The sequence below is a fragment of the Pongo abelii genome, chromosome 17 (assembly GCF_028885655.2).
Source record: "Pongo abelii isolate AG06213 chromosome 17, NHGRI_mPonAbe1-v2.0_pri, whole genome shotgun sequence".
In the NCBI taxonomy this organism is placed as follows: Eukaryota; Metazoa; Chordata; class Mammalia; order Primates; family Hominidae; genus Pongo; species Pongo abelii.
Window position 1 is genome coordinate 51,146,061 of NC_072002.2, and position 12,149 is coordinate 51,158,209.

Genomic DNA, 12,149 nt, shown 5'->3' on the forward strand with positions numbered 1-12,149 from the left:
AGAAGTTAGGCAACCTTGGGAAGGCTCGACACTCTTTCTGACTTATGCGTTTTATCTAATTCACTTACTCATTTCACATTTATTAAGTATCTATTATGGGATAAATACTGTGTGGGGCACTAGGAACAGAAAGAGAAATGAGGGAAGGGGCAGAGGAGGCTGTGTCAGACACATGGATTGCTTATTCAAATCCACCTTCCTTTTTCTCCTTGGCAGAACCTTCATTTTGTTTGAGATGGCAATGTGTCCTATTAAATACTTGTTTTCAGAACCTCCTGCAATTACTGCTGGACATTAAAATGTAAACACAAGTCCAAAAGAGAAGGTTTCCAAGAAAACTTTCACTGTCCTGTTAAAAGGTGACAGATGTGCCTGGCAACATCCCTTACCTCTTTTTTGTTTTTTGAGCTTGGAAATGATAGCTCAGACTGTAGCAGTTATTTTGCCACTATGATATTGTGAAATATATATTTGGTCTCTGTCCCAGATTCCTGGCATACAATTTCTAAAATCCTTGGAATCTCCAAAGTGACGTCTTTTTGTGTGCTAAAGAGTTGACAAATGACTGGCATCTCCAAGGTAGCTGCAGGATGGGGGATGATCACCAGAACAACCAAGGCAGCCAGTGGGTTGGAACTTTCAGCCCCACCCCCTAACCTCAGGGAGGGAAGAGGAGCTGAAGGGTAAGTTGATCATCAATGGCCCATGGTTTAATCAATCACTTCTACATAATGAAGCCTCCATAAAAACCCAAAAGACAGAGTTTGAAGAGCTTCCGGACAGCTGAGCACATGGAAGTTCCTGTAGGGTGGCATGCTCTCGGATGGCAGGGAAGTTCCATGCCCCTCCCACCACACCTTGCCCTGTGCATCTCTTCATCTGTATCCTTTGTAATAAACCTGTAAATGTTAAGTGAGTGTTCCTCTGAGTTCTGTGAGCCACTCTAGCAAATTAATTGAACCTGAGGAGGGGGTCATGGGAACCCCAATTTATAGCTGGTGGGTCAGAAGCACAGGTAAAACAACCTGGGACTTGCAATTGGCATTGGAAGTGAGGGGCAGTCTTGTGAGACTGAGCCCTTAACCTATGGGATCTGACGCTATCTCCAGGGAGACAGTGTCGGAACTGAATTGGAAGACACCCAGCTGGTATTCAATGCAGAACTGATAGCTTCTTGATGTGTTTGGGAACTCCCTCTTGCAACATACACACATTTGGTCATGGAAATTTTCTGTGTTGATTGTTGCGGAGTAACAGGAGAGGAAAAACAGTGTGTGTTTTTTCTACTTGGAGGCACCATAAAGAAAAAGGACAAAATAATTACAGAGATAATGGCTTAATATTGTCAGGACTGATGAACCAACTGCAACTGTCTACCTCAGGACTTGTTACATGAAAAATATTAATTCCTATTTGCTTAAGCTATTGCTAGTTTATCTTTCCTTAAGCCAAACATATTCCTAATTTAAATAGAGATAAATGTTTAATAGATAAGTGTTGTGGAGCTGAAGGGGCAAAGAGAACTAGGAAGGAAGAGTCTGCGAGGAAGGAAAGGATCAAGAGAGTTGTGCTTCTGCATCCAAGGGAGGAGAGGCTAGCAGAGAAGGGAGTGGCTAACTGTTGGGCATGCAGGAGCCATACCAAGTAAGATGAAGTAAGTCTTTAGCCATGAAGAGGTCCTAGTGATTTTGACAGAATGGTATCCAAGAATGGTGGTGGCTAAAGAGAGGCTGTGGCAGGATGAATAACTGAGAAAAGAAGGAAGGATGGTAATTTGTAAACTATGGCCACTGGATCCACCCTGTCACCTGTTTTTGTAAAAATGTTTCATTTGAACACAGTCATGCCCATGCATTTCACTACTTTTGATGGCTGCTTTCACAGCTACAATGGCAGAAATGAGTAGTTGTGACAGAGACTGTAACGCCAGAGCATAAACTATCTGGTCCTCTAAAGAAAACATTTCCCAACCCCTGGTGTAGACAATTTTTCTACACACTTGGCATGAAAAGGAACAAATAGCTAAATAGCTAGAAAGAGACATACATTGAAGGATTTTTGTTTTTAATTTTAAAGAGATGGGAAGCCCCTATGGGGAAGCTGCCAGGAGAAACAAGTGAAGTGCTAGAGAGAAGGGTTGACTGATGGAGAACACAGAGAATCTCCCAGGCAGAGTAAGAGCATGAAGTGAGGGGGTCACTAGTCACATGGTGTTGCAGGATGATTTCTTCTCCTGGAAATGCTTATCATAAATTCACAGTTGGGTGTGTAACAGATCTTCAAGAAGGTTCAGAACTCACTCTGTAGACTGTAGAAAAACTGAGTCTGAAAAAAAAAGGGGATATTCTGCCAAATCATTTGGTTTCTGTGGGCCATGGTTTCACCATCAGTAAACTGAATTTTTTTCTGGGGATTGGAGGGTGTAACCAATCAAGAATTGTAAAGCCGTCTGCAACTATGAAATGTCACTGAAATGCTTAATAGTAACAGAACTCTCCTGGCACCAGGATGCTATGAGAACTAAGAGGCAGATGCTTTCCTGGTGCTTGAAAGATGAAAAAGCTCAGTGTAGACACTGAGCCTTACTATGGACCATCATGACAAAAGGCAGGTAGCAGGCACAATGAACATGAATCATACAACTGCACAGAGGCAGACAAACTGAAATTGTGTATTTAAGAAGAAAAAATGGTGAAATACATAAACATGGAAAAAGGTTGTTCACATTTCCCTCCAACCTCAGGGGGCTGCAGCAGGTATATGATCATTTAGGTTTCGGTTGTCAATCTTTCTTCCTGGATTTGCAGTATAGAATCACAAAAGACTAGATTATAGCTGGACGAGTCGTTCAATAACACTGATTTCAAATTACTTATTTTATACATGATGAACATGAGATCCAGAGAAGTTACATTACTTAGCCAAGGGTCCAGAGCTGGCATAAGACTTCTACTCCAGTGTGTTTTTCCCACTTCAAAATGCTTCCATATCCTTACTAGTATAATGTATCTCAGTGAGCTTCCCAGAGGGCTATATTTGCCCAAGGGGGCAGAGGGACCCTTCTTAGGGGCCTTCTCTGAATGTATTTATGCAGCTGTAGTCACCAGGTATACCAGATGGAGGCTGGGCTCTAAATGAGGTGTCTCCAAGGAGACAGGTCTCTAGGGTCAGTTCTCTAGAGAAGTAGGAATTATCAGCCCCTTGGGATCCTCCTGCTTCTCTGGTACAGGCACTTCTGGAAGCAGGCACACAGCAGGGGTGGCTTATCAAGCCTGCTCCTGTGTCAACATGCTCTTCAGTAACCTCTAGGGTGAGAAAGTGAGATAAGAGAGTTGCAGAGCAGTCCAAAACTTCTATCCTCCACTGCTTAGGAGACAAAAGTAGGTAAGAAAATAGCACGTTGAGTATTGCCCCATTTTGAATGAAAAAATTATACAAAAACCTGTTTTAAACTTTTTGGGGTTATGAGTCCCTTTGAGAATCTGAAAAAGCCTTTTCCCCCACCTCCCAAAAAAACATACCTGACATACATTTCAAGGAGTCCACGGACCACTTCCCATTCATGGACTTGTAAGGGATCCCAATGCCTACCCTCCACCAACACACATAACCAAAAATAGACCAACTGTGGTTATGTCTAGGTAGGAAAATCCTAGAAGACTTTTCTTTTAATTCTTTTTTTCTTTGTATTTTCAATACACCTTTTTGACTGTTGTGTTTAGCATAATCAGAAAAAAAGTGTTACATAAAAACCAAATCTTAAAACAAAAGGTACACACCCCAAAGGCTATCTTATCTTCCAAGCATCCCAGGCCTTTACAAGCCCAGACATGCCAAATTCAGGTGAAAGAAACGTTTTTACATTACTGATCCTAATACTTTTAGTATCTTATTTTTAAAATTTTTATTACTTATTTTTTAAGAGACAGGGGTTGAGGAGTTGTCTCATTATGTTGCCCAGGCTGTTCTTGAACTCCTGGCCTCAAGCAATCCTCCCACTTTGGCCTCTCAAGTAGCTGGGACTACAGGTGTGCACCACCACACCTAGCTTGTTTGTATATTAGATTTGGCATATTTGAACTTAGATCTGAGATATTTTAACTAAAGAACTCAAAGGAAAATTCCAAATCTATGTATCTGATTATTTTAGGTACCTTCACAAGTATTCTCCCAATTGAATATGTCTGAAGAAAATGTTCCATTAACTGTCTCAGTTAGTTAAAAATCTCTTTCTCTCATGCTTACCCCTTAATCCTTTTAGACCTCTGATGGCTATTTATCTAGCACTACAACTGCATTTCCCTAAGTGTCAGTCTAAGCTAAAAGGGAACCTAATAAAGTTGCATTGTCCAGGAGGCAGATTGGATCCCAAGAGATCCCCTGCAGACTCTATCCCTGAAACACAGCTATGGAAGGCAGCTCCAAATGAAGAAACTACAGTATAAGTAAAACTGGGATAAATGGGTAAAGTCTTCTCCTTAAAGAGCTCTAAGGACTGTATGGTACAAGACACAAGGAAGAATATGCCTCAGAAGTCACTTTATTCCAAAGCAACATAATAGTGTTCCACCCTAGACAAGGCATTCCTGTCCTCTCACCTTCCAATCCAGGTCCTCAGCAGACAGGAAAACACCAGGATCTGACTCTCACAAAAGAGCCCTGAGGCAGTTCTTTTTTTTTTGTGGGGGGCGGGGCGGGGGGGTGGGAGTGGGGACAGAGTCTTGCTCTGTCGCCCAGGCTGGAGTGCAGTTGTGCGATCTCAGTTCACTACAACCTCCGCCTCCCAGGTTCAAGCGATTCTTCTGCCTCAACCTCCCAAGTAGCTGGGACTACAGGTGTGCACCACCACACCCGGCTAATTTTTGTATTTTTAGTTCGAGACCATATTGGCCAGGCTGGTCTCAAACTCCTGACCTCGTGATCTGCCTGCCTCAGCTTCCTGAAGTGCTGGGATTACAGGCATGAGCCACCATGCCGGCCTGGCAGTTCTACTAATACCTAAAGGGCTGACCTAAGCCCAAAAAGAATCAAGAGAAATGTCCTCCATCATATCTTTTCTCTTACTGTTATTCATAACAAACAAAACAACATCAATGAGGCCAGGATGGCATAGTCACAGAAGTACCAGGAACAGGTGTTGACAGGATCAGCCAATAAGAGTTTCATAGACACTGTTCTGGAATTTCCTTTTCCTATGATGGGCTGTGAGTGGAAATGGAGGTGGGGGCTGAGTGAGAAGAGTTGGGATGCTGCTGAGCTGAGGTCCTGGATCAACTCCCAGTTACTGAGCTGCCAGAAAAGCTGCTGCTGGCTCAGCCCAGGGAGGGGAGTCGGGCTGGCAGGACTGCTTGCCTGTTGAGGGCAAGACTCCCATGGTGTTGTCCTCTGTCAGAGGGGCAGCCTGGCAGAGCAGAAAGGACATATTCTTAGAGGCAGGCAACTGTAAGTTCAAATTCAGGCTCTGCCACTTGGTAGCTATGTGACTTAGAACAAATTTTTCTTTCTTTCTTTTTTTTTTTGTTTTTTAAACGAAACAAGGTCTTGCCCTGTTGCTCAGGCTAGAGTGTGGTGGTGTGATCATAGCTCACTGCAGCCTCAACCTCCTGGGGTCACAGGATCCTCCCACCCCAGCCTCCCCAATAGCTGGGAGTACAGGTGTGTGCTACCATACCTGGCTAATTAACATTATTGTTCTGTAGAGCTGGAGTATTGCCATGTTGTCCAGGCTTGTCTCAAACTCCTGGCCTCAAGCAATCCTCTGCCCTGGCCTTCCAAAACACTGGGATTACAAGCATGAGCCACTGTGCCGGCCAAATTCTTTAAACTCTTTCAGCCTCTGTTTCTTCATCTATAAAATGGAGATACCAATACCCACCTTGCAGGGTTATTATTCATTTAGTATGGAATGACTTACGGGGTAAGTGTTAGCAGGTACTTATTAAATGGAAGGGCAATTTCTTGCCACTTGCCCCAGTCAAATCCATTTGTTACTCTACAGCCACCGTGGTCCTTTCAAAGTATAAATCTAACTTCATAGTTCCCTACTTAAAACATTTCAATGACTCCCCTTTGCTTCCAAGATAAAGAGCAAACTGCTGAAGACCTATGAAGCCCTGGATGTCCTGGTCCTTGCTGAGCTCTCTCTCCCTTGCTCTCCTGTGCTCCTTCTTTGTGATCTCAGAACAATGTAATCCTTCCCATCTTGAAGGCTTCATAGAGGTTGAAAGTCCTATCTTCCTAGATCCCATCTACCTGGTTAACAATTTCTTATTGCTTCTTTGGGAAAACTTTTCTCAACCTCTAGACTAGGGCAGTTCTCCAGACAATGCTCCCTTTCCCTCTCTTTCACAGTACTCAGGCCAGTTTGTAATTACATTCATAACAATCTATACTATGTCTTAGGCAGTAAGATCAAGAGGCAAAAACAGTGCCTTTTAAAAAATTACCATTTAATCTGGGAGACAGAGCAAGACTCTGTCTCAAAAAAAAAAAAAAAATTACCATTTATTCCCCAGGGCGCAACACCAAGCACAATGTCTGGCCCATTGTAGAAGCTTAAAACTTTTATTGAATAAATGAATTGAAGTTCAGAAGAAAGTTGGAAAGCATTAGCTTTTAATCTGCTTAGTAGTTATGTGCAACACTGAATCATGTTCTGGACAGCACGACACTTATTAACACATATCCTTTTTTTTCTTTAATTGATTTTTAGCTTTGTTGTATACAACTTTGAATGTCCACTGCTTCTGTAGGAGAGTGGGGCTCAGGGGAAACACTCCATGCTGGATAAGTGGCATAGAATGAAAGGAACTATTAAGTGGGCTGAACAGGAACATAGAAAAGGTAAACTCTACCTTGAAAGCAGCTGTGGTCTGAGTAAATATTCTTCCTCCCCTAATCTTTCCTTCTCATGGACATTTACATTGACCTCTCTTTGTTGGGAGGTAAAGACTTCACATGGCAACACTTACTTGTTCCCAGGAAGAAATCATATGACGTTCAGCAGGAGGCTTTTCTATGATGGTCACCTCTGTCACACCTGGGGAAGATTCTGGAGGAGAAAAAAGAGTCTGTAGAGTTGCAATTGGTCTGCTGTCATACATTTCTATGCTAGTTGTTGACTAACTGTTGATGACTGCTCTTAAGAACATCTAGTCCTTCTCATGAACACTTATTACCCCTGTAATGAAAGCAGAGAACTGGTTGGCCTCTGAAAGGCATGGTCCCATAACCTAGGACAATGTAGTCTATCTGATAGAAAGGATATCCACAGACTGTGCTCTATACTGTCATTGCTCAGTCATTAATCTTATTGAACAAAAAGCAGAGATTGTAGATTCCTAGTGATTTCACACTGAAATTCTCAGTGAGCTAAATCTATATACTCAGGATAAAGTGAAAAGAAATAAAGAATAGCAACCCATTAACTTTTATAAGACATAAAACTTGCTTATTAACTTTTCTTCTAAATAAAACTCATCTTGAACATAACCTTCTACTCTATGAGGTCTAGGATTTCAAAGCTGGGTTAACATAAAAAATAGATTCCATCCAAAAATATACTAAGAAAAAAGTAAGTCATATTTCTAAATCCTTGAAGCAGGAAAAGGTCTCCAAATAATCTGGTCTGCTTCTCTTTGTGGAGCTGTGTTCTATCATTCACTCTGAGGGAGAGCAGAAGCCACCTGGGAATACTACAGAGTTCAATACCTCCTCCAACATTCTCCACTTGTCTGTGGCCATGCAGACTCAAGATTCTGAAGTCCTTAATCCAAGACTTAAAATTTGTCATAAAAGCTGTTATGACTTGAATTCTGTCCCCACCCCCACAAAAAAAAGATATTGAAGTCCTAACCCCCAGTACCTCAGAATATGACCTTATTTGGAAATAGAGTTACTGCAGACATAATTAGTTTAGATGAGGTCATACTGAAGTAGAGCGACCCCAAGTCCAATGATTGGTGCCCTCATAAAAAGAACAACATGTAGCTAGGTATGGCAGTGCATACATGTAGTCCCCGCTACTTGGGAGACTGACACAGGAGGGTAGCTTGAGTTTTTAAAATCTCTAGGACTATGGCAGAAACTTCTAATCATTTTATGTGGTTCACTGATCCTATAATTAAGCCAGTGCCCTTTTTATGCATTATAAAATTTCCTCCAAGTTGCCAGAAACTCAAATCTTGGGATGCAGCAATAGCCCAATATAGGAACTAAGAATTCTAGACTCTACCTATTCTAGTCTTGCTTTATACATTTATTAGTTGTATGACCTTAGATGGGTCTTCACTTCCCTTTACTTTCAGTAAGTAAAAATAGACCTTAGGTTTGAAAGAGGACACATACAATTATTTACTGTTTATAACAGGCCCACATGGAAGGGTTATAGGTTCAGACAAAACTACTGTGATGCTACTGCAGATGGGGTCATGTCATACTTAAGCTTGGAATACTCTCATGGCAAGGTAATTGGCCAACATGTTGACTTTAATAACTTTCAGATAATAAGTTGCTTAGGAAGTATCCATTGTAGAGACTCCTATATCCGACATAGTACTTCAGAACTGGTGAGGAGGAGGTGTTGGGGATATGGAAGAGAAGGGCATGCAATAAATTCCATTTGTATAATGCTCTGTTACAGGAAATGGGCATAAATTATCCCATTTAATCTTTCAGCAATCTTGTGAAGCAGGTATCCTTACCCTCGTTTTAAAGATAAGGAAACCGAGGTTCAAAGATGTTAAGTAATTCATAAAATGAAATCTCTGACCAAAGCTGTGGACACCAAACCTAATGCTATTTTTATCACGTTGTCTTAGTAGCCTATCATTTTGGTGAGATAACTAAAAACATTTTGCAGATGTTTATAAAGCAATATAAATTATACATTGTCCTTGGCCTATCAAGATGCCATATATGACAAGCAATATCTGAATAGGCATAGCCATTCTCCCTGTCCTGCCTTTGTGACTAATGACAAGCATTTGTCAGCCACCTGGCTGGAATAACCTGCATGGCAGAGTAAGAGAGATGAAATTCACATCTTTAGACTCAGCACAGTCCACTCTAAGTAACTGTGTGATATGCCGTGGATTAAAACTCTCTGTGGTAGCTTACTCCAAAGGTGGGTGCTATCAATTCCTTCCTTCCCTGCATGACCATAGCACTTCTCATTGAGAGGTGAGTCTATTTCTCCAACTTCTTGAGTTTGGAGTTGGCCTGTGAGTGCCTTGCCCTACAAAATATTGTGAAGAAATGGTGTACCAGTTTTGGACTTAAAATTTAAGAGAACTGGCAGTCTCCCTTTGCCTTTCTTTGATTCCTGAGCCATCACATACTAAATCCAAGCTACTATTTTGGAGAGAGAGGGCATACTGAGAAGTACTGAGCGGGGCAGACATTAGAGTGCAGAAGCCATTTGATGATTCCAGTCCCAGCTGCTATCTAACTGCGACCACTTGAGAGACCTCAAATGGGAACTACCTCAGCTGGTCCAGTCAATCCAGAGAACTGGGAGAGAGAGTTAATTGTTGTTTCAAGCAAACTATGTTTTGAGATGATTTGTTATCCAGTGATTGATAACTGGAATATATTTTCTAGTAAAAAATAGTCTCTCTGAGGTATTTAATGAGGACCTGCTATGTCCTAAGCTTTGGGAAATTAATGCCAGAGATTAGGAATTTAAGTAGGAGACACTGTTTCAAGAAACTTATTGCTTAGTTAGATAAATAAGACAAACATGAAACAAAAGTGAAAACTCGAGATAATATGTAATTATGTGTTAAACTAGGTGATATTGACTGTCAGGGCCACAGAAGTTGAAGGCAGAGGGAGGTTGACAAAGACTGAATAAGTGATAGAAAACATCAGAAACTGCATACAGCTGATCTGGGCATTGAAGGATGATGTGGCAGTTACTGCAGACCGGCTCAATTAACACCTCCTCCTGTTCCCCACTGGTGTGCTTTCCTTTATTTTAGACTGGTTAGCTAAAGACCTCATTTCCTAGATTCCAGTGCAGTTAGACTCCCTCTGGTGACTGGGATGCCTGGATGGAAACATACTTTCATAAAGCCTGGAAGAAGGGAATCAGCAGATGAGGAAGAGAACAAATGCAGAGACCAGGTCTTCTCGCAAGCATAGTTTCACAGGTGTTTTGGTCTCAGAGGGTTGGAAGTTGTAGTGGTGGCAGCGACAGCAAAAGCAGTAACAATTTTTGATTCCGCAGCTATCCTTCTGGAAGGCTGAAATTCTGAGAGCTGTGACTGGTTGTTTGGCCAACGTGACCAGCATTCAATAAACCCCTGGAAGTTGAGGCTTAAACAGGCTTTCCGGGGAAGAAACACTGCAAATATATTGTTGAATTTCACCATTTAAGGAAGAAGTGTATTCTATGTGACCACTGACAAGAGGGAACACTTCAGAAGCCTGTGCATGGATTCCTCTAGATTCTAACTATGTCTTTTCCTCCTGCTAATCAATGTAATAAATTATACTTGGGACTAAAACTGTTTCTGAGTCCTGTGAGTCCTTGCAGCGGATCTGGTGGATCTAAAAGTGTGGGTGGTTGTGGGATCCCAGAAACATGCATCCATCTTTTTATATTTAACATTTGATTTAGTTTGATTTAGGTATGTTTTTGAAAACAGCAAATAACTGGGTTTTGGGAGTCAGGTTTAAATCTTTTTCTATTAATAGGTGACATAAACCTATATGTATACACTTAAGAGACAGGGTCTTGCTGTCACCCAGGCTGGAGTGCAGTGGTGTAATCATAGCTCACTTCAGCCTCGAACTTCTGGGCTCAAGTGATCCTCCCACCTTAGCCTCCCAAGTAGCTGGGACTACAGGTGCACACCACCACACTGGGCTAATTAAAAATTTTTTTTTGTAGAGACAGGGGTCTCACTATGTTGCCCAGGCTTGTCTTGAACTCCTGGCCTCAAGTGATCTTTCCACCTTGGCCTCCCAAAGCACTGTGATTACAGGCATGAGCTGCAGTGCCCAGCCATGACCATTTATATTTATTGTTATGACAGACATGTTTGGTCTAAACTCTATCATAATAGTCCATAATTACATGTGCTATATTACACTTGTTTTTCTTTTTGACGTGCATAGCGTTTGCTCTTTTCTTTCAAACATTTGGGGGAATGTTTTATATTGCTGAGTAATAAATTACCATGAATTAGCAGCTTTAAACAACATCCTATTATTAAGTCATGGTTCTGTAGCTCACAAGCCTGGCACGGCATGACTGGCTTCTCTACTTAAGCTGAAATCACTGGTCTTTCCTTACACCAGGTGTGCTGACAGGTATTTTAGCTGTTCTATTTTCATCTGGAGCTTGGGGTCATCTTGGAAACTCATTCCTGTTATTGACAGAATTCAATTCCTTTTGGTTGCAGGACTGAAGCTTCCATTTCCTTGCTTGCTGTCAGCTGGGGCCACTCTCAGCTTGCAGAGGCCACCTACATTCCTTGTTAAAAGGTCCCATGCATCTTCAAGTCAGCAACAGCATAACAAATTCTTTTCCTACCTCAAATCTCTTTGACCTCCCTGTTAACAGCTTGTTTTAAAGGGCTTATGCGATTAGATTGGGCCTACCTGGATAATCTTGCTTTTGCCATTTAATGTAACATTAATCGAGGTGTGGTATCTCATCATCTTCACAGTCCTGTGGATTAGAGGAGGAATTCTAATAGTACCTTGTTTAGAATTCCTTTTTTTAAAATAGCTTTACTGAGACATAATTCGCATAACATAATTCTTCTTTATAAAGTGATTTTTATATTCAGAGTTATGCATCCTTTCCCCCAAAAGAAACCCATACCTATTATATTAGCAGTCCCCTCTCCTACCAGCCTCTGGCAACCACTAATCTACTTTCAGTTTCTACAGACTGGTCTATTCTGGACATTTCATATAAATGGAATCATACATGTGGCTTTTGCAACTGGCTTCTCTCACTTTCATTTCAAGATCATCCATGTTGTAGGATCAGTACTTCATTCCTTTTTATGGATGAATTTTTTTTTGTTATATGGATATATCACATTTTATATATCACATTCATCAATTGATGGATGTTGGCTTGTTTTCACTTTTGACAATTATGAATAATGCAGCTATGAACATTTGTATGCAAG

General features: G+C 41.4%; 1 protein-coding gene across 8 annotated transcripts in view; it reads right to left on the reverse strand.

Moving 5' to 3' along the window:
- The window catches only part of TPGS2 (tubulin polyglutamylase complex subunit 2), a 53,544-nt gene that overhangs the window by 36,729 nt on the left and 4,666 nt on the right, over positions 1–12,149 (reverse strand). For 7 of the 8 annotated variants that reach the window (XM_024235705.3, XM_054537487.2, XM_024235707.3 and 4 more), the window contains 1 exon segment: positions 6,972–7,051. In XM_024235705.3, the coding sequence (XP_024091473.1) occupies positions 6,972–7,051 (80 nt within the window). 8 annotated transcript variants of the gene reach the window in all.